Source organism: Daucus carota, chromosome 3 (assembly GCF_001625215.2).
Source record: "Daucus carota subsp. sativus chromosome 3, DH1 v3.0, whole genome shotgun sequence".
Taxonomy (NCBI): Eukaryota; Viridiplantae; Streptophyta; class Magnoliopsida; order Apiales; family Apiaceae; genus Daucus; species Daucus carota.
The window spans coordinates 57,433,194-57,457,739 of record NC_030383.2 but is presented as its reverse complement, the minus strand read 5'-3'; the positions used below and the strand labels follow the sequence as shown (position 1 = coordinate 57,457,739).

Here is a 24,546-nt window from a genome sequence, read left to right as displayed (position 1 = left end):
ATATATATATATATATATATATATATATATATATATATATATATATATATATATATATATATATTAAAGTCTTAAAATTATAATTTTAATATGCCATCCATCAATGTATAACATACGAGTTAAATAAAATGATTCGAAGTATAATTAAATTAATTAATCAATTACAAATTAAACTAATAAAATATAATTAATTCTGAAATGGATAATCTGACGCGATAAGGTGAAAACTAATATCTGATTAAACGGGAATAGAACAAGAATAGTTTTTCATAAGCCATAATATCGAACACCTGATTTGATCTTTAACAATTGAACATGATATGCTACATTGCTCACCCCTAAGAAATAAGAGTATCAAAATATTTAAAAATGTGAGTTTGCACAAAGCTAAAAAAGTAACTATACGGCTAATTAAACTAAATATTTCTTATTTTTATGAACTTCATGGTGCCTAACTGACATCTACTCTATTTTTGCTATTTGAGATCTGGTTTATAACAATTACATGAAAAATCATTAAAAGCCTAAATCAACAAGCTCAGAAAACTAATGATAAAAAATAAAATTTTATAGCAAGACAATATTATAACACGCGGTATTAAAGTAATAATCATCTAATATTTTAAATTAACAAAAAAATATAAGACATTGAAATACTATGTAATTGATATGAAAATTAAAAGGGTAAGCCAAATCAAACGTGTCGAAATTTTTCGGGTACAATTATAAGGTTAGTAGTTCAATGGATGCTTTTATAATAAAGTAAGGTAGGGTCTTTTACATACAATATATGTTTCAATTATTATTTATACAAGGTGTGTGCAACATATGATAAAAAAGAATGTGTTGATGGTATGTCCATCATATATCACTTAACTATTACACAAACGTACGCTAAAAAAAGAGAAATAAATATAAAACAACGCGGACCACACATCTTCATCTAATCATGATTTAGGATATCGTAATTCACATATCAAGAACAAGTTTTCATATTGGATGAAATAATTTGATAATTTTCAACAATAAATTACAGATCTTTTTAATGAGGTATAATATATTTAAATTCTAAAAGTTTTAGTATTAGTTTCGAGTATAATTTTGAACATGTAGATAATATGGTAGTGACCTCTGTATCCTAACAAATTTGAATATAAAAAAATCAGTTCAAATGTTGTTTTTGATCCATAATTTTTTACTATCAGTGCTATTAGATTGCAAATGTTACATTTTATTTACATATTCTGTTAAAAAATAGGACGTAATAGTTATGCTCGAAATAATATGATGACACACGAATATTATTTAAAATACAACAAAATCTAGAGTCCCGTGCCTCGCACGGATTTTTATGCTAGTTTTATTAGTATATTTAAGGGCAAACTTATCCTGCAACTCCCAGTCGAAACAAATACTATCAAGGGGAAAAACGGCAGCACATCCAGAAGTATGTCTCGAACAAGAGCGTTGGAAAATGGCCTCAAATATTACTTCAATCTTATTTTAATGATGTTAGACTTTTTAACACATATATTGAAATATAAAAAAATAATATTTATGGTCAATAAAAAATTTCAATTTTTAGATCGAATAAAAGTTTAGATTCTAAACTTTTATGTGATAAAATTTTTATAAAGAATCATTATGTTTAGATGTGATTTTGTTAACATTTTAAAATACGTGTAAAAAATCAAAAGCAGTTAAAATGGGACGGGGGAAGTATCATTTATTAATGCTTTGTAATCTAGCGTTTTCAATTAAAAAAACAAAACCCTTGATCGTGTAGCGTTTTGTTGTTTTAATCGCAGCAAAACGCTACACGATGGAGCGTTCTCTTAGCGTTAACCGGGTTAACCTTAACAGAATATTAGATGATATAGCGGTTTTGAATATTTAAAACGTTACACGATATAATGCTAATAAATGATATTTGGGGCTATTTTTTAGATTCTGATATTTTAGACATTAATGATGAATATAGTGATAATGAGGATCAATACCCATCAATGGGGTCGTTTGATTAACTTAAAAGAACTGACTTCTTCATTAAAATAGTAGAACCGATAAGCAAGTTAAGACTTAAAATTAGTTATTAAACTGTTTGGAAAAACAATAGAAGCCGTGAAAGAAAGCTATAATTCTCAAAATTTTATAAATACTTTTAACTTTTTTAGATAAACGGGTCAAGAAAAACAAAATTATTTTAAGCTCACACTTCTCGTAAACAAACAGGCACAATATTTTTGTACCACGAGCTTCTCAATAATTCACCTATTTAACTACGTATTTTTGTAACAAAACTCACTGAATAACCTCTTGCAAAAAAAATAAATTATGCAGTACAACTGTACAAGTGCTCAACTATCTTTCACCTGTTAGTTTAGTTCCTCGCAGTAAAATCAAATACCACTTCTGTCCCTTTTTATTTGTCAGTTTGACTTTTTGCATGTAACTTAAGTTGATTAATGAACATATTTCTACTTGTTATTTTTAAAATTTTCTTTTCCTGAATTAAAGTTTATAGTTTATATTTTTATTCACAAAAAAAAATTTAAAAATAATGAGAGGAATTATGTTTTTTAGTCACCTTAAGTTACGTGCAAAAAGTCAAAGTGACAAGTAAAAAGAGACGGAAGTAGTATTAAAATTAGGGATTTTCTATGGTGTGCCCAAGAGCACACAATAGTCCCTAACTCCAATGAAAATAGCTCCTTTTGATTGGTGGATGAATAATAAATGATAATAACCTCCCGCATTCACATCAACTCCACCAATCAGAATAGACCATTTTTATAGAATTTAGTGATTATTATATACCTTTGGACACACATTTAGCTTACTTTTTCCATCCCCTGACCTTGAAGGCACACCCAACTTAACTGTCTTCCCTAACTGAACTCGGATTTCATCCATATGCAATATTAATCATTAATAGATGAACTTAGGTTTTAACATTTTGCTACTTGTCTATCATTAAATTAGAGAGTTTGGTAGGAAAGTTAGTACCAAACTAACAACTATGTGTCAATTCATAATAGCACCGTCAAAGTTCCTCGTATATTTTGGAAGTAATTAATTTGCCTAAACGACTAAAAATGCAGAAAGAAGAAAAAAATTGGCCGAGATAATTATTTTATTCTAGTTAATTACTATATTTTAAGTCCACTTCATTGCTCTGTAAACAAGAATATATAAGTTATGTTTTATATATACGGTAAAGATGATATGAGTTAGAATTATAACCTCGTAATGAAATAAAAATTAAAAAATATATGAAAATAATATATTTAAAATTACATAAATTAATATCATAATGTATTTGAAAATTGATTAAATTTGAAAAAATTAAATTAAGTGAACGGAGATGAGTTTAGTACCAAAATTATTTTGAATACTTTTTCTATCCCATTTCTTTTTCTATTTGACTATTTTTTAAATTAAATTAACCCAACTCTAACGATAAATTGCTTTCGTATGTAATTGAAAGAAATATCAAATTCATATTATTAGAAATTATATGTATTATATTTTAAAATTATTGTATTATGAAAAAAATTCTATTGCTCGATTTTCCAACATATATTAAGATGTAAAAAATAATAATTACATTGGCATAAAATTTTGGTTTTATATAAATTTTAAGTTAAGATTCTAGTTTTAATTTGATACATTTTATTCAAAATAATTTTCTTTACAATGATTTTATTTCAAATAGAATATTTTGATATATGAAACATATAAAAAATTAATCCCATCGATTTGAACAACTATTTCATCAAAGTGATTAGTGATGTGCAACGAGAACATGATCGAATCTTCATCAATCCCTTTGTTTACCACTAACATATCCGTCACGAACCAAATCACAAGTCCGCTATCATCTCAACCGTTTGTTTCAATCTAAATAAAATCTTGAATTTGACACGTAGCATTAATCCCTTAATTCAAAGGGAAGCCTACTGTTACAGTCAATGCCTGTGTGTCACGTTTAATTCAGCGACCTGCTTTTGTGTGGGTCCGGTGTTCTGGAACTGTACCAACTGGATGGCCCCTCCTAGGGACACGTAGCTTCTTTGATTGAGGTTTTGAGAGCGATCGTTGAAGACAATGTTCACAAATGATGATACCTTTTCAACTACGGTATTCACTCCATCCCCGATATTTGTTACGGCTACCGTGTGTAGGGTTATTGTAAGGACTTTTGGATCTATATTTAAAAATTTCAGATACAATTTTTTTTAAAGTATCCGCTACAATATCTACGGAAGGGGAATTTTTTTTCCCGTGAATATTGGTAAAGGAGTTCTCCTTACCGCTCCGCGGATACCTTAAAAAAAAAAAAATTAGATCTAAGCTGTTGAAAATATAGATCTAACAGTCTCCGTACGTGTTAGATAACCCATGTTACATATGATTTGGACACGCAAGATTAATCTCTCTCACGATTGTTTCTTTACACTTTCATGTTTACCATATCGTTAAGCTTGCAGAAAATAGTAAACGGATCCCATCACTTACCTATTTTCTCTCTCTTTTCATACTGTTTTTACACAATTATCTCTATTTTATATATTAAAAATTAATGGGTCTCACCATTTCACTCACTTAAAAATATAGTGGAAAAAAGAAAAAATTATGTGAGAGAAGAAAATGAGAAAGTAGTGGAACTATTGACTTATTTTTAGTAACTTTTGAAAAATAAAGAATTTGATGGGGACGCCCCAAACAGAAGAATGTAAAAAATGATTGAAGCATAGAGAGTAATAATATTTAAAATTGGATAATCGGATCAATTGAATTAAGATTAATCAGAAATTTATCAAAATCTTTTTAAATAGATAAGTGATTTTTAGTCAATTATAATGTAACGTATATTTTTGAAAGATTTATCAGATATTTTTTAATAAATTGAGAATTTTAGAATAATATGCAAAAGTATACTTAAATATCTATATGAATATTTTTCCTTATAGCACTGTTAAGTAAACTTTAAATACCTTATGCATTATCAATACAAGCGGAGCTTTAAATACCCTTCTATGCATTATCAATATAATCGAAAGAATCCAAAATGAATTACAAATGATTATAATAATGTATACTTAAAATGAATATAACCTCAAATAAGTTCTACATTTTCTATACATAATTTATAATATTAATTTGATTATGATAAATCTTTGTTCACAATATCTTAGAACTATAATAATTTAAAATATAAAATAGTATAAATTTATTTTGCCATTCTATTTCTTCACAATAAAAATATTGTGCACACCACTCATAATTATGAGATATGAGGGCATTAATAACAAAATAAACAATACAATACGCACTCATAAGTTACTTATAATGTAAGTTATATTGTTCCTTGGAAATAAGACATGGAAATAGAATATTTATATATTAAAATTACTATATAATTTATTTTTCTGAAGATAAGTTCTTATTTTATAATAAAACATAAAAAATAAGTAAATTCACACCCTTTTTTTTTTTATCGATTTTTAATTTGAGAAAATAACTACAACTAAACCTGCGCAAGTACTCTTCTAAATTACCTTGAAAATTTGACAGTTTAACATCATCCAAATCATGGAATTAGCAAATAAATTGCAACTAAGGCATATATAGTCAAGACTCAAGAGTCTAGTACCCGAATGACATTAGCAACACGGAAAAGAAACGAAAGGACTATGACGCGAAAGTGAGGAGTGGAAAATTGATACGTATGAATATAAGATAGGCGTAGACATTTGCGTTTTTACTTTCTAAATTTTTTACTCTGGTTTCTCAATTACGTTTTCAATCAGTTAGCATATCTTCTCCCACACGTGTCACCTTCTCCCAGCTAGTACCATCCCTAAATATATTTAATAATTATCAAAGTGGAATACAACTGTTAGGGGGCCAAGTCACCAAGTCGACAAATAAAATTGAAACAACATGTTACAAATCTCTAACAAGGTTAACTATTTGATCAACTCTAGTGAGTATATATCTAACATTATTGCCACAATCAAGATGGTTTTCGCAGTACTATCTTGAGTGAAAAAATCTTGAATGTTGGAAGAAACCACACCTGATGAAATTACACACCTAGAGGGGGTGAATAGGTGTTATGGCTAATATACCCGATTTTTATAAGTTATCGAATAATTAATCTGTCAATGACAGCCTGCTGTTAATTTTCAGAGTAAACTGTTAGCCTGCTAATAAGATAAATGCAATGCAGATAATGTAAAGCAGTATGCTAGCAACACCAAGAATTTTAGCCAGGTTCGACCCCTAACCCCAATGGTCTACGTCCTGGTCCCCTACCAACTGGTAAGAGATTATATTATTAATCAAGAAATGTCAACGATTACAAGATTCAATAATATAACTCCCTTTCTCCCTTGTTCCTGTTATCAGCCTGCTGAAACCCCTGAACCACGAACCAAAAGCCTACCAAGACCTATACTTCCCAAGTATATTCTTCTAGCTAACTAGTTCCCTTGTTCCCTTGTTTCACAAGCTGGATATACAGCAACAAAACATTACACCTTGAACAATACAATGTATAAGTGTAATACAACCGAAACTATGAACCCTCAATATAGATATATATGCAAATATAAGTACTAGAGCTCAATAAAAGATTTAGCAATGTAAAGTGTTGTATTTCAGAAAGCTTGGTGTGTTCTCCTTGTTCTGAAAAACGAAATCACACTCAAGTATATATACATCACACTAACAGTCATAATCCAACAAATTTCCAACGATCTTGGTAACCACCTCACGTTTAAATTTGATTTGAATAATGAACGTTTGGATGACATAAGTTTACTGAGTAAAAGATATATCACGTTTGAAATCATCTCAGTAAAGTATTTAAAATAAAACCTGTTTGAAACAAAATAGGAGTTTGTTAAAGATAAGATCGATTTGAGAAAAAATCTCCTATTAGGTCTCCTATTAGTTAGGAAAACGTTTTTGAATGAAAACTCTTTATAAAACTGAGCTCTAATATTTATATAAGATATATACAAATATTAGAATCCTTACAAAGTCGTTTCCTATAAAATCTCCTTGAAAATAGACTTTGATCTTTATCCGATTGTTTCTCTGTTCACGCTGTTAGCCTGCTGATAGCTTGTAAATCATCCTGTAAGCTTGCTGACAGCTATAATCATGTTAACATCCTGAAATACTGTTAGTTCGCATAAACAACCTTTGATAGCATGCTAACATATATCAGTTTCATGTTATTAGCTTGCTGTTAGTGTCATCATCAAAACCTTGAGAGTATCAATCTCCCCCTTTTTGATGATTACACTATATTAGGAAAAGTAGTAAACTCCCCCTAAATATAGCAATCTAATATCACTAAACTTTCACAATTATCACAGAGAATAAAATCTAACAAATATATCTAATTCACATATATGCAAAATTTAACTATCACAAAACAATTAATCAAAGCAAATTGCATAGATATTTCAAATAATCCTAACCAGGATAAACCACCTGGTATCCAAAATATTATCCAAACAACTTAAAATCCTATCAGGATAAATCCCATCACCTCCTTGTGATTTGCCTGAAGCTCACTCATATACTCATGAATTTCTTGAGCAGAAATGCCCAAATCAACCACATTCACAGACTGGGTTGTGGATGGAGGAGGAGGAACTTCAACAGTAACCAACTGCCCATCCTTATCCAATTTCAAATTGGATTGAGCCAAAAACTTAGCGTCCAAAAATTCCTTAGCAACAACGGTTTCCTCATCAGCCAAAGACACACCAAACCACTCGAATACTCGAGTCAACAACAAACCATAAGGTAAACCACCAGTTGATTTACCCTCAACAGCATCCAACATATTCTTTAAAAATAAATCACTTAAATCAAATTTCCGACCAGCCATCAACATAGCAACCACAACAATATCTTGAGAGGATAAATTAGAACGAGTTCCCAATCTCGGACTGACATTCTCTATAGACAACTTAAATAAAGCTTGTGCCAGTGGGAGCAATTGTGTAGTTGACGGAAACGCATTTTCAGAAACAATTTCAGACCCAGTGATTAATTTTAATTGATCTTTGTGAGAGGAACCCTCAACATCCTTAGGTCCTCTTTTAGTGTGTATAGACATAGTAGATGGTGGAATCTTAAGTATAGCCCCCAAAAACATAGAGGACAGACAGATCTTCACATCCGACACATACGATACATACTGATCAGACCCAACTAACTGCAAATTCGCATAAAACTCTCGAACTAGAGCAGGGTAACAATTTTTAGGCATATCCACTAAAAAGGACTGAAACCCTAAATCCTCAAAGAGCTTCACGATACCACAAGAGTAAAAGGTTTTGCCGGAAAGAGGCTTACCCATGATGACCTTCCGACCTGCAAGACCACGAACTGCAAGGACCTCTGACTTGACCTTCTTTTGCCCAGATTCAACGCCTGCATCGCCGCGATTGATTCCAGATAGCTCATCACCGCTTTCCACAGTCACCAAATCGTCGCTGGTTTCATCGATAAGCTTTCGCTTCTGAGATGTCGGAGTAGGCTGAGGAGTGTGAGCCTTGACATTTGCCCTAGTCTTCTTCCTCATCGCGATTCGCAAGCCGATTGATGCTATTGTGACAACGAAAAGCTTTCGGAGGAGGTGAGATAAAACCCTATTATCTTGAGATGAAGTGTATATGTAGCCGAAGAGTCGTGGTGATAGGACTTGTTTTAAAATCCTTTTAATAATTATCAGGGGAGTAGTTTTAGGAATAAAATTAAACGAAGTAAAATTCCTAAAATAATTCATGTTAATCTTTTAGCTCCCGAACAATTGAAAACATCTAATAACCACTTATCACTTATCACACCTATATATACTCAGTGTAACTAATTTGAATTTTAAACTTATCATAAATTACACAGATAAGCACAAAGTCACGTATCAAAATTCAACACAAAAAATTCATCAGTCTAAGCACATAACGGTAATATCATTTATGTACACATATATCAATTAAACACTTAAACTGACCGGCATGCAAAATAAACAAACATTATGTAAAATACTAGCAGTAAGCTGATAGTACCCGGACCATTCTTATGAGCCTGCTGACTGCACATCACACATACCCAGTTCCCTTCTCAGCACGACATAACGTTCTTCAGGAAGAGGTTCTGTGAAAATGTCAGCTAGCTGATCTGCTGTAGCCACAAAAATCAACTTGACAGCACCCTTTGCAACATTGTCTCTCAGAAAATGATGTCGAACATCAATATGCTTTGTCCTTGAATGATTGACTGGATTTTCTGAAATGTTGATTGTACTTGTGTTGTCACAAAAGATAGGAGTTTGCTTGCATTTGATTCCAAAGTCCTTCAATTGTTGTCTCATCCATAGCATTTGAGAGCAACAGCTACCAGCTGCTAAATACTCCCCCTCAGCCGTAGATAGAGCAACTGAAGTTTGCTTCTTGCTTAACCAAGAAACTAAGCTTTGACCCAAAAATGCACAAACACCACTAGTACTCTTTCTATCAGTTTGACTACCTGCATAATCTGCATCACTATACCCAACAAGATCAAAAGCATTTGTGATAGGATAGAATAAACCCAAAGTAATGGTTCCACTTAAATATTTAAATATTCTTTTAACAGCTTGTAAGTGAGAATCCTTTGGTTTTGCTTGAAATCTAGCACAAACACAAACACTATACATAATATCAGGTCTAGAGGCTGTAAGATAAAGTAAACTACCAATCATACCTCTATATATTCGAATATCAACATCTTTACCATTTTCATCTGCTGTCAGCTTGCTGACAACGCTCATTGGTGTTGATTTCGCCTTGATATTCTCATATCCAAATCTTTTGAGTAGATTCTTGATATACTTGGATTGATGCACATAGATTCCTTCTGGAGTTTGCTTAATTTGGAGCCCCAAGAAATAATTGAGCTCTCCCATCATGCTCATGTCAAACTCACTATGCATGCACTTTGAAAACCACTTACACAAAGAATCATTAGTAGATCCAAATATAATATCATCTACATATATTTGAACAACTAATATATCTTGACCTTTAAAGATAGGTTACAAAGTAGGATCAATTTTACCTCTAATGAAACCATTTTTGATCATACATTCACTTAACCTTTCATACCATGATCGAGGTGCTTGCCTTAATCCATATAGTGCCTTCTTGAGCTTGTAGACACGGTTGGGATATTTTTCATCCTCGAATCCTGGTGTTGCTTCACATAGACTTCTTCCTTTAGATATCCATTTAAGAATGCACTTTTGACGTCCATTTGATGTAGCTTGAACTTCTTGTAGCATGCAAATGACAATAGCATCCTAATAGATTCCAATCTTGCAACCGGAGCATATGTTTGATCAAAATCAATCCCTTCTTGCTGGTTGTATCCTTGTGCAACAAGTCTAGCTTTGTTTCGAGTGATGGTACCAAATTCATCAACTTTATTCTTGAACACCCATTTGGTTCCAACAATTGAAGCATCCTCTGGTGGATCTACAAGTTCCCAAACATCACATCTTTCAAATTGGTTGAGTTCTTCTTGCATTGCCATGATCCAATTTTCATCTTGTAAAGCCTCTTGAACATTCTTTGGTTCCTCTTGAGCTATAAAGGCAGCATAAGCACAAATGTTGGCTTGAGCTTTCCTTGTCTTGATTCCAGCTGATTTATCTCCAATGATCAACTGAGGAGGATGATTCTTTACTGTTCTAGTTGATTTTGGTAGATTGTGTTGAGCTATGACCTCTTCATTCCTTGTAGTCTGCCTAGGAGGAGTATGATCAACAACATTTTGGCTTGCTGATGAAGTTTGACCTCTGGATTCATCCAATGTAAGCTTTGACATCTTATCCAAGGTTTCTTCAAGAGATGGAGTGGTTTCAGTAGCTTTATTGCCTTCTGAAGTTGAGGCAGTTGACTTGTCAGCTTGCTGATTTCCAGTTTCCTGCACTGTCAGCTTGCTGCTAGTACCTGAACCTGCACATTCTTCCTCGTCTCTTGCAAGATCATCAGTAGACTCTTGAAATGAAACATCAATAGACTCTTCAACAGTATGTTTAGCAAGATTATACACTCTATAAGCACGACTTGTTAAAGAATAACCCAAAAATATAGCTTCATAAGATTTAGAGTCGAATTTACCATCCCTATCAATGGTTTTGAGTACGAAGCACTTAGATCCAAAAACTTTGAAGTAGCTGATGTTAGGCTTCTTTTTCCTTAGCAGTTCATAAGGAGTCTTGTTGAGAATTGGCCTGATAAGCACTCTGTTAAGAACATAGCATGCTGTGTTGACAGCTTCTGCCCAGAAACTTCTTGGCAGCTTGCTCTCCTGCAGCACTGTCCTAGCTGTTTCTTGTAAGGACCTGTTCTTACGCTCTACAACTCCATTTTGCTGAGGTGTACGAGGTGCTGAGAACTCATGTGAGATTCCTCTTTCTTTACAATAAGTAATGAAGTCTTTTTGGAATTCCCCACCATGATCACTTCGAATACCTACAAGTTTTGTATCTAGTTTGTTCTCAAGCAACTTGATTAGCTTCTCAAATTCACTAAAAGCACAATCTTTAGTACGCAAGAATAACACCCAAGTGAATCTAGAATAATCATCAACAATAACAAAAGCATATTGTTTACCTCCAATACTCTTATAAGCTTCGGGACCAAAAAGATCCAAGTGAAGAAGCTCTAAAGGTTTAGAAGTAGATACCATTTTCTTTGCCTTATGTGGAGTCCTTGTTTGCTTTCCCAATTGACAAGCAGAACACGTCTCCATCTTGACATACTTAAGCTTTGGTAGTCCTCGAACAAGCTTCTTTGCTGACAGCTTGCTGAGATGATCCATATGAGCATGTCCAAGCCTTCTATGCCAAATTTCTGGATTATTATCCACAGCTGCTAAACAAACACCTGCCTCCTGTTCTTCAAAGTTCAAAACATATATATTTCCTTCTCGTTTTGCAACTAGAGGAGTTTTGTTAGCACCAACAAGTATAGTACATTTATCCTTACCAAAGTTAACAATATGACCATCATCAAATAACTGACTTATACTAAGCAAGTTATAAGTAAGACCTTTAACATATTGTACCTTGTTAATAGAAATGATACTATTACCTATAGTTCCCTTGCCAAGAATAGGAAGAGTTTTGCTATCACCAATTGTGACACGACCACCCTTCTTCATCTTCAAGCTTGGAAACTGAGATTTGTCTCCACTCATGTGCCTAGTGCATCCACTATCCAATATCCATTGATTTGGCTTTACTTTAGACACGAGACAAACCTACAAAACAAACACAAACAACTCAACGTTTTGGTACCCAAATTTTGTTGGGTCCAGCAGTGTTAGATGATAAAACATATAGAACATTTAGATCAGATTTCTTGATCCACATTTGGACCACTTTAGAACTCTTCTTCCATGTTCTGCCAGTCTTATCAGCATACTGTCTAGGAGCTGTCTTCTGTCTGTTTGTGTTGTCAGCATACTGTCTGTGAGCTGACATCCTTCTCCAGCTTGCTGATTGAGTATTCTTCATTGGACAATTATTAGCAAGATGGCCCTTCTTTCCACACTTGTGACAAGTCACCCAAGGCATGGCATAATTATATGGAATGCCATTTTTCCCTTCATATCTCATTGATGATGTGGATGTAGAAGCTGCACCAATGCCTCCTTTGTCATGAGAACCTTTAGCTTGTTTCATCATGGATTTGAGACTTTCTTCTCCTTGAACAAACTTTCCCATGGCTTTCTGAAGATCTTTGACTTCTTGCTCCAATGACTTGATCTTTTCAGCTTGAATAGTGATTTCGGCTAAGCTTTGGGATTTGCTTAACTCAAATGCTTCCAAGCTTGCATCCTTAGCTTTAAGGTCTGCTCTCAGCGAGCTGAGTTCCTTCATGAGTGTATCATTCCTTCTTTGGATTTGCATGTTGTTCCCTTCAAGTTGTGAGATTTGTTCCTTGAGAGTAGCAATGATTCCACTACTTGCCTTGGCACTCTTTTCATTCAAGAAATCACCTATGAGTTTCTTCAAATGAACATTTTCTTTCTCGAGCTCATAGTTCTCATTCTTTAGATCAATGAGTTCCATAATTGATAGACAACTCTTATCCTGCATGGTTAGTTCACAAGATGTTGTATCAATAGAATGTAATTCAGAATTAATAGAATGTACCTCACTATTAGTCTCTGAATCTGAATCAGTTGTCTCTATTGAACCATCGAGACCAACAAGAGCCAAGTTAACCATCTCATCACTTGAAACATCAGAAGCTGACTCATCTTCATCATCACTCCATGTGAGAAGTGCCTTTGATTTCTTTTTGTTCTTGTAATCAGCTTGCTGTTTAGGCGGCTTAGACTTGTTTTTCAGCTTGTAGCAATCCCTTTTGAAATGTCCTTTCTTGCCACATTCGAAACATGCATCATCTTTTGGATCTCTCTTTGCACCAAAAGCTTTGCCCTTTTCTCTTTTCATCTTATTCTTCTTTTCGATCATTCTTTTTATTTTTCTGGACATGAGAGCTAGATCCTCATCTGATTCTGTTTCCTCATCTGATTCCAGCCTGCTGGCAGTAGAGTGAAGTGCAAGATTCTTCATTTTCTCAGTAGGTAGCTTGCTGCTTTCTGAGCTGTTAGCTTCAATTCTAGCTTCAAACTGTTCCAAATCAGCAAATATAGCTAGGTGATCCATAGTATCAATATTGAGAGCTGACTCCAATGCTGTGACCTTGGCACCATATTCGAATGGAGCTGCATTTAGAATATTCATGTTGATTTCCGATTGAGGAATCTTTTTCCCAAGTCTTTCAAGGCTGTTAAGAGTCACTTGGAATCTAGCTTGGCTTTCACGAATGGATTCTCCCTTCTTGATAGCGAAGCTTCCAAATTCTTTCATGAGCTTTCCGAACTTGACCTTCTTTAGACCTTGTGAGCCTTCATGATACGTTTCCAATGCATCCCAAATTTCCTTTGCTGTTTTGAGAGAAGAGACCTTGTCATATTCAGCTTGATTCAGCCCATTGATCAATGTACTCCTTGCTTTTCCATTGGCAGCAACCTTTGATAGCTCGTCCACTGTGAGAACATCAACGTCCTTGACTTTGCCATCTTTATCAAGATATTCATAAGGTTCTCTTTGCACAACTCTTTGCATTAGGGGATCTCTGGATAGATGAGCCTCCATTTGGCCTTTCCACCAATTGTAGTTGTCAGAACCCGTGAGGAGAGGAGCTCTAAAATCGGACTTTCCCCGAAAGTTATCAGCCATATCGATCGATACTATTCCTGTTACAGAAGTATTAGTACAAACACAGATCTGATACCAATTGAAATTACACACCTAGAGGGGGGGTGAATAGGTGTTATGGCTAATATACCCGATTTTTATAAGTTACCGAATAATTAATCTGTCAATGACAGCCTGTTGTTAATTTTCGGAGTAAACTGTTAGCCTGCTAATAAGATAAATGCAATGCAGATAATGTAAAGCAGTATGCTAGCAACACCAAGAATTTTAGCCAGGTTCGACCCCTAACCCTAATGGTCTACGTCCTGGTCCCCTACCAACTGGTAAGAGATTATATTATTAATCAAGAAATGTCAACGATTAAAAGATTCAATAATATAACTCCCTTTCTCCCTTGTTCCTGTTATCAGCCTGCTGAAACCCCTGAACCACGAACCAAAAGCCTACCAAGACCTATACTTCCCAAGTATATTCTTCTAGCTAACTAGTTCCCTTGTTCCCTTGTTTCACAAGCTGGATACACAGCAACAAAACATTACACCTTGAACAATACAATGTATAAGTGTAATACAACCGAAACTATGAACTCTCAATATAGATATATATGCAAATATAAGTACTAGAGCTTAATAAAAGATTTAGCAATGTAAAGAGTTGTATTTCAGAAAGCTTGGTGTGTTCTCCTTGTTCTGAAAAACGAAATCACACTCAAGTATATATACATCACACTAACGGTCATAATCCAACAAATTTCCAACGATCTTGGTAACCACCTCACGTTTAAATTTGATTTGAATAATGAACGTTTGGATGACATAAGTTTACTGAGTAAAAGATAAATCACGTTTGAAATCATCTCAGTAAAGTATTTAAAATAAAACCTGTTTGAAACAAAATAGGAGTTTGTTAAAGATAAGATCGATTTGAGAAAAAATCTCCTATTAGTTAGGAAAACGTTTTTGAATGAAAACTCTTTATAAAACTGAGCTCTAATATTTATATAAGATATATACAAATATTAGAATCCTTACAAAGTCGTTTCCTATAAAATCTCCTTGAAAATAGACTTTGATCTTTATCCGATTGTTTCTCTGTTCACGCTGTTAGACTGCTGATAGCTTGTAAATCATCCTGTAAGCTTGCTGACAGCTATAATCATGTTAACATCCTAAAATACTGTTAGTTCGCATAAACAACCTTTGATAGCATGCTAACATATATCAGTTTCATGTTATTTGCTTGCTGTTAGTGTCATCATCAAAACCTTGAGAGTATCACCTGACACATTTACCCGAACTTTCATGCTCAGTTTAGTAATAGTAGTAATCACGGAGGTCGCATGAGAGTTATTTAGTAAGTATAATATTATTTTATTTTATCCCAGGATTATAATATTATATAAACTCGATCATTCCAGAATCGGCTGTCGGCAGTGTTACGAGAATCGGAAATCGGACCTAATAGGTTGAGCTATCTATTCAAAATTAATCGGGGAGTTAATCGGATTTCCGAAATCGAAACGGTCCGCCATCTTGTAGGGGATTAATCGATTAAATCGTGAATTTTTAGAACACTGAAAATCAGTAAAACAAATCATGATTATAATTATTTCGTAAAACACGATTAATCTGATAAATTATTGTATCTCCACCTTGTAGTTCTGACTCGCCTTTTTTTTTTTTATATCCGAATTGATATAAATATTATTATTGAGTATAAATTTAACGTGATATATGCTTTACATTGTATAAATCTATTTTATACTTGTCATCTATATTAGGAAAAATTACAATATTTTTCTTTTCACTTACATGCTAGCTTCTTATTTTTATTCTTATAATTGTAATAGAATCAAACATCGTCTATCGAATTTACAAACATATACAGTACCATCCATACTAAATTTTTATAGTCGATATTAGTTATATAATAAAATTTGAATTTATAATATAAAAAATAAAGTTATAGTGGGTGTTTGGTCCGGGTTTTTAAGCGTGACATCTGAATTTATAACAGAAACTCTTATTTGTATGGTTTATGTGAAAAGTCAAAAAGTATTTATAAAGAATTAAGAATACTAATAATTTTTGTTTGATGACTTCAAATTCGTTTACACACATTTTAATCACTTACTTTAATCACTTATAAATCTTAACTTGCTTCTAAACTTTACTTCAATTTTTTTTTACTTTAAGCAAGAAACACTTAGTTTAAACTCACTCAAACAGTCTTGCACTCTCTTCTTTCCTTTCATTTTCTATAACTTCTATATTATATTGACACATATTTTGAAGATATACAAAAAATATAATTTATATATTATTTTTAAAATTTCTTTTTCTATAAATACCTAAGAAAATTAAATTTTATTTGGAAATGAAAGAAATTATAAATAATATATATAATTATAATTTTTCACAAAATTTTTAAAATGCTTGTCAAACTCTTTCACCGGACGAACAATCTTCAAGATAGAAAGAGTAATAATTTATAAACTAAAATTATCCTAAATAAGTTAAATTCAATGAAATCGAATACAACCATTTTTGAGACCCTCATGAAAGTAACCTAAACGGACAGGTAGGGTCGTCATTTAATACTTTAGTGGTATATATTTCCATTTATTTATTACTGTTTCTTCTTCTCTATCTATAATCACCACACTCCTCTCCATCATTTCATTTGCCCACCACCTCAAACCTGAATGCTTCTCTTCTCTCTTTCATGGAGAAAACTGAACTACTTGAAGAAGACACCGAGTTCCTCCCCCGAGTTGACTCAGACTCGCTCTCCGTAGCTTCCAGCACCACCACTCTTTCCTCTCTATTCACTATTAACTCGGATGATACCAATATAATTACAGCTTCTTCATCCGGAGACATTTCCGCTAGTAGCAGCTCTGGCGAGATTCCCGCGATTATTATATCGGAAGCCGTGATCGCCAAGCTTCCTGCGGAGCTTGTGCTCGACGTGGGACTTGAGTTGACACCGAAACTGAAGTGTGTGGGGAGGGATAATAAGGGGGTCACGTGGGGGTCCACTAGTGTGATAGGACGGAGGAGAGAGATGGAGGATGCGGTGGCGGTGGCGTCGGGGTTTATTTCGGGTACGTGTGATCATGTCGGAGGGTGTACGGCTCCCGGTTCGAGATGCTCCGGTGAGGTCTCGCCGGTGCATCTCTTTGGTGTTTATGATGGTCATGGTGGCTCTCAGGTACACTTTGTTTAAATTTCTTATTAAGAGTCTCGTTCATTTTTATACGTTTTTTTCAACTGGTTCACACGTATTTTAATTTTTAGTTTATTTTAATTTTTATAAATAATTTCATTTAGGAAAAATTTCAAAAATTTCATTTAGGAAAAATTTTAAAAATAAATTATAAGATTATTATTCAAGGAGACGGAGAGTGTATAAATTTTGTTCAATTACTACTGCCGGAATAACGGAATCGGAACAAGCTAGTCGTATTTTATTCGAACTAAAATTTAAGATCAAATTGATGTTGAAAATATTTGGAATTTGTGAGGCGAGAACCTGTGAATTCTGATTAGACGTTGATTACGATTTGTGTAGTAATATGACACGTGTTGTACAAGGAGAGGTACTGTAGAGAGGATATTTAATAAATAATAGAGCTCTTTTTTTGTTCTGTATACACGTGTAACAAAAAAGGATTAAAGGAGTTTTTTTTGTTTCTTTTATTTTTCTTAAGAAAGAAGGTAGGATAAAGCGACGGGCATGTTAGCTGGAATGATCACAGACGTATAGGATACTAATGACGGTGATAAGATAAAGTCATATTAGGTAAAGCAGGTGTCTGAAAATGAAAGTAGGCCATATAATATGGTGTCTTGGAAAGAAATTTCAATAAAAGTATAAAACTAAATGTGTGCATGAGGAAACTATAGTGAAATTGTATAATTGTTGATTGATACTGTTAATGTTGTAAGCTATTTCTGTATAGCTGAATCTTGAATAATTCTCGACATATGATTAAGTGGTTTTTATTTGAATCGAAGAGACAAACCTATATATAATTAGGTCGTATATGCTATATCGATAATACATGGTGCGGTGAATGATCATTGGCGGAATTAATAACACGAATTCAGGGTGTTGAGTGGGGGCATAAGCAAATTTTCAGAAAACACTTGTATATTTTCAATTTTTTGGGATCACTTCTATAATCTTGTAAAATTTACAATGGTGAAAAAATGTCAATTTCTTTAAAGGAGACACTTATTTGGAATAAAATTTTGAACTAGGGTTTTAAATCTTTTAACTAAATTATGAAATCTTATTCAAATAACAATTAAGGCGAAGCACGGTGTCATAGTAAATTAACTTTTAAGTGTTTCCGGAGTTTAACCTTGGGAGGACCACTGTGAGGGGTGGAGGTTAAAGTGTGGTTGGAGGTTTTTTTTTGGCCAAGTAGGTGTGGTGAAATATGGAAGGGATGATGGGACAAGGAGGTTCCTATAATGTTGGAAAAAGAACTGTAGTATTGAGGCAGACCAAATGCTTTATTGTGTACACATGTTGTATTATATGCGGTAAATGAGGAAGTGTTTCGTGGTTCACTAGACTTTTTTCATGTTTGTGGGTGGCAAAATTAAAGAAGTGCATTATTATGCCTATTCATTGTCAGACAAGTCAATGGCCTGTGATCTGGAGATTCTTGTTGGTGGTCACTGCTCTCTAGGCTTTAGGTATGGCTGGACTGTAGTTCTAAATTAGTATGATCAAAGTTGATGAGATCCATTTTAATCTGACCCATTGTTATCAGAGTTCTCTAGTTAGATGGTCAAGTTGTTTAGGATGTGCAGTGGGTATGTTTGAATAAGAACCCAAGTTTTTGCACTAATTGTATGTTGTCGTTCTCCCCATCTTACCCGACTCCCTCTATATTCTGATCATGATCAGAATCGGATGCTGATACTAGGTTCTCTTTGAATTTTCTACCTGGCAAAAATGACACTGGTTATATCTCAAATGCGGTTTAATCCCACCTGCTACAGCTACACTATCTCAAAAAATCAGAAAGAAATGTAAAAAACCATAATAGAAAATTTAAGTAGGGGTCTCCTAAAAAGATGGAAATATTAGAATTATCAGGAAGTGTAGGTGAGAGTTAAAAATATAATACTAGTAGTACTCAGAATCAGAAACAATCAAAGAAGACATCAAATGTCCAACCGACCAGTTTTCAGTCCAAGCTAATTTAAATTCCAGATGACTTCAAATGATTACCGTGTGTTTATTAAGGAACTCAGCCTGGAATATGGTCAGCTTGTTTTGGTAGGTGGTTGCTGGTGGGCATAACAAGGTTATACCATTATTCTGGTAGGTGTATCACTTTTTATCACAAAGAATAACAAGAAAACAACATTTGGGTTCTGGTCATCTGGTGTGTGTCAAGACAACTCACTGCCACTTTAAATTAGACAAACAGTTTTGGAGCTTTTATGTTGACATCGGTTAAATTCATCCGGAGGAAACCTCACCTCCAGACACCTTGATGTAATAAGTTCGATTAAGAATCCATATTATTTACATCAATGAAGTGAAAGCAGCGTATGTAATAATTCGTTAATATTTGATTTGTTAAAGTTGATAAAATATAAAATATGTCTTCAGCAAGGTCTATAGGTCACCCTTAACAATTGGAAGTCTCTCATTCACAAATAGATTACACATGTTTAGGGCTTGAACATGAAAGAAAGCCTTCTTCAGCAACATAGAAAAACTGTGATTTACTTGCCAAGAAAAAAACGCATTAATAAGATGTCATATTTCTGGTATTAGTGACGTGAAATATATTTTGTACCTCTTTTTCTATGGCTTAATAATTTCTTGGTCAGAACATTATTAATTCAAACATTAAATAAAAGAAATATTTTAAAAAATACACAGTCTGCAACCTAATAGTGTTTTAATGAGCTATTTTATAAATTATAATGAGCTACTTTATTAATCACAGGTGGCTAAATTCTGTGCGGAGAAGATGCATTTAGTTGTGGCAGAGGAATTTTACCGAGAAGCTGTTGATGGACTTGAGTGGCAGCGTAGGTGGGAAGAAACCTTTTCAAGCAGTTTCAAGAGGGCCGACAGTGAGGCCCAGACAGATGGACTAGCACCTGAAATGGTTGGATCAACGGCTGTTGTGGTGGTTTTATCAGGCTGTCAAATCATTATATCCAATTGTGGTGATTCAAGGGCGGTGCTTTACCGGGGAACAGAAACAATTCCCTTGACTGTTGATCAGAAGGTTAACTATAACTCTTGCTTTTGCTTAACTTATATATTCAGCATTTTCATGTACTCATACTAGAAGCCTTGGGTATAACCATGCAAGTATCTTTTGAATTGGCAAAGTCATTAAAAATCTGAGCATTGGCATTGATGCTCAAGTGTTTGTCTAGGTACAAACAAGTATATGTAGTCCTTTCTAACAAAACTGTGGCAAAAAAACTATAATCTTTTTACACTTTCTAAAATGTAAAATGGTAAAATGGATACTCCATATACTTATACAGGAGCTTATTTTTTCACTTGGGTTCCTGGTCTAGCTTATAGAATCCATATTCACCTGCTAATGATGCAAAGCGTGTCTATCAGTATTTAGCTATTGATGTCAGTACGTATAGATATGTGTAAGGGAATCTTACAGACGTTTTTTCTCAGTAGTAGCTTGGTCATAGATGGAAAAAGTGTATATTTAGGTGTTGAGCAACAATGTAAATCCCCAAGAATTTGTATTTTGACACATTTCAGAAGTATGTTTTTCTTGTTACTTTCACAGCCTGATAGAGAAGATGAACTTAAGAGAATTGAAGAACAGGGGGGAAGAGTCATAAACTGGAATGGTGCAAGAGTGTTTGGAGTTCTTGCCATGTCCAGAGCAATAGGTATATTTATATTGTCAATATATTGTGTATGTTTTTTCTAGGACTCCCTGAAATAGTTCTTTTCTTCAGTTTTACACTAGTCGTTTGCTGACTTTTGCAAGACTGCTGTTCACCTGTAGAGTTGGGGTATTGAAAGCTTTAACATCATCAGGATCTGTGAAGGTCCTGATGTACGCAATGTCACCCTTATTTTTCATGAAGTGGCTGTTCTCCAGGCTTTTGAACCCGTGACTTGGCGGATAGCAAGTAGTAGTATAACTTAACTATCACGTAAAACAGGCTTTCAACGCTATAATAACTTTTTGTATAATTATTATAATAAAGTAACTACCCTTGCTTACCTGGTTGCATAATTTCATAGGCACGTCCCTATGGAATTAAATGTTTAAGTGCTCTGGTGTCCATAGATATTGTATTATTCCAAAGTGTGCTAGTTTTCTGTAAAACAGCCTTGATAAGTAAAATATGCTTTTGAGGGTCTGGAGGTAAGACTGAATATGTTATCTGCTTAGACAACTGACAACACCATGGATTAATTTTGTTAAGCAAACATGTACATTTCAGGCAGTAGCTTGTAATTTTTACAACCATTAGAGGTACCACATATTAAAGCTTATACACAGAGATATATTGAATAATATTTAATTAAATGCAAGTACTGATTGTTATAAGCTAAATATTCAAGGTGACTGGTACTTGAGACCGTGGATTATTCCGGTGCCTGAAATAACTTTTGCAACAAGAAGTGAGGATGACGAGTGCCTGATTTTGGCAAGTGATGGACTTTGGGATGTAATGTCAAACCAGGAGGTTGGGGAGGTGGCTCGTCGCCTTCTAAGACGGCGGCGTAGGTTGATGGTTGATGATGAGGGGTCAGCAGCACAATATGTTGCTGATAGCCTAACTGAGATGGCTATGGGGAGAAACAGTTCTGACAATATTTCTATCATTGTCGTGGATCTAAAACCTAAGAGAAAGCGACAACAAAGAATATAGTAAATACGAATCTTCTAGCATATCCAACTCTCACCTTTTGGAGCCTGGAGCTGGAAAAAGGCTTATACAGTAAGAGCTTGTCTAATTATCAATTGTTCATTTCCTTCTTTAATTTAAGATTTTGATATCTCTAAATGGTTGGAGTGTTAAATGAAAGCACTGACAAAAGAAACCGCAATTATTACTTAAATATTAAAGTTCTTTTTTCCACATATATGACATGAAATAGATAACTCTGGTGCTATTTATGTTGTCAAAGCTCGAAACAAGCTCTAGTTCTTGTTCTGTTACCAAGACAGGCAGAGGCGGAGGGACATGGGGGCCTCTGGGTGCCCATGCCCCCACAGGTTTCAGAAAAATGTATATATTTTTATATGAGATCCACATATTTGACAATATTAATCAACAAAATATTACTCTTTGTGCCCCTGGAATGTTAAAAATTGCCCCTAAAATGTTAAAAATTAAAAAGTGCCCCCTTGAGCATTGTGTTCTGCCTCCGCCACTGAAGACAGGCAGATTTTGAATGCAAGTATTGTTTGTACTTTAATGGCGATAACTTTTGCAGAATTGGTTGATTGTCATACAATGTCATAATTTTGATGATGCTGATCTCGAAGAGGTCAAGCAAAGTATGGTGAATATATGCTTAGGAGAGTACTTGATATCATACTTGGGCTCAGAAGGAAGATCTGCTACTTATTTAGGTTTTGTACATCAATGGCTTAATATTAGATCTTATAAATAAACTAGTTTGAGGCGGACTTCACCAAATGATAAACGGGTTTTCACATGTTCGTGCCACAGGTGAGATCCAAACTTCAAATTTAAGTTTGTTAGGGTTCTGAACATTCTGTATCATACACTATTAATGTAAAGTGACTACTAGCAAGTGGCCTTCCACTTCTCTCATCTTTGTTAATTATCTGTCCTGAAAATTTGATCTGGTTAGCTTTTTTCTTATATATATAGCTTCCGTCTAACTCATTTCTATACAGTTTGTGTGCAGTGTTTGACACATATTTGAAGGCTTCTATGAAATAGAGTAGTTTTATAACTCTTTTTTTTTAATATATATTTCTATAATTTACTTTTCAAACATTTTGTTTCTGTTTAAGAAAAGTTTTATAATTTATGATACTATAAAAACCTTAAAATGCATGTTGAATCATCTCTCCCAAAGGTATACTACTCAAGAGATAGAGGGAGTAACATTCAAAAAAAATAAAAATTTACTATCATTTTCAAAATTAAATTATCTGGATCCACATATATTTCTAGTAAACATACAGTGAGATATATAAGTTTATACTGAAAGGAAACTAAGAACTCATTACAACGATCCATCATGATTTGTACTATCATGTCTAGTGATCTGTATCTGGCTGATATTATTTACATAGGGGTCATTTGTTAATGAGTGAATGAGACTGTGTGAACTGAACGGAGTCCGTGTTTGCTATTCAGATTGTTTGACTTATGTTTCTGAATCTTTTAAAATCTGGACGACACAACCAAACCTTCTGGACGAAACACCCTTAAAAATTGCGCTGAATGGTTCACAACTTCACATTATTACTGTCCTGTGTCTTATCCATGTACCTTTTTAATAGAATTGAAAAAATTAAACCTATACTTATTCCTCCCTTTTGCTGTGGGTATAAAATACATAATATTTAAATTCTCTTTACAAAATTACATTTATAATTATGTAACTACGTTAAGAAATTAAGTAATTAGAGAATCTTTTCTTTAATTTTAGTAATATTCAGATTTAACAAAATGGGTCCTAAATGATATATGTTGCTTTCAAAAAAAAATGATATATGTTATATATAATAATTAAATCAAATTTATTTGACAAAATTAAATATCAAACTCATGAATTTTGTCATTCAGATAAAATAGTTTAACAAACAACAATTTCTATTCACCATCCAGATTATCCATTCATTCAGATTTCAATCATTCAGAAAAAAATGTCCAGATTTAACAAATGACCCCATAGTGTTTTTTTTAGCGGGACATGACTCTTGAAATAGATGTATTCGATGTCGTAGCATATCTGCAGATCTGTGACATAAAATCTAAACAGAAGAGTCGGAGTAACATAGTTTATCAATCATCATCTCTAATCAACCTGGGTTTCTGTTCTTTAGCGAATAGCGAGACTTAAACAACCTGGGTGTAATATTGTACACTACCTCATGGCGTCCCTTGTAGATTAAGTGAGACCGATTCTTCTATACTTGTCTACAATGGAACATTATTTCTACATTCTCTAAAACATACTAAAAATGTTGAAGACAGAAAAATTTGCGCTGCTTTTGAGCATTG

At 33.6% G+C, this 24,546-nt stretch overlaps 1 protein-coding gene across 2 annotated transcripts; it reads left to right on the top strand.

Annotated features, from left to right (window-relative positions):
- The first annotated feature begins 16,945 nt into the window (after nucleotides 1–16,945).
- Nucleotides 16,946–23,131, top strand: LOC108212759 (probable protein phosphatase 2C 6). Of its 2 annotated transcripts, none has more exons than XM_017384474.2 (5): nucleotides 16,946–17,518; nucleotides 20,286–20,573; nucleotides 21,108–21,213; nucleotides 21,899–22,278; nucleotides 22,778–23,131. In XM_017384474.2, the coding sequence occupies exons 1-4, from the start codon at nucleotides 17,030–17,032 to the stop codon at nucleotides 22,207–22,209; spliced, it is 1,194 nt and encodes a 397-aa protein (XP_017239963.2). In that variant the 5' UTR covers nucleotides 16,946–17,029; the 3' UTR covers nucleotides 22,210–22,278; nucleotides 22,778–23,131. The 2 variants fall into 2 exon arrangements, with proteins under 2 accessions (XP_017239963.2, XP_063945706.1); XM_064089636.1 differs by having other exon boundaries at nucleotides 21,899–22,508; nucleotides 22,725–23,131.
- Nucleotides 23,132–24,546: the final 1,415 nt, after the last annotated feature.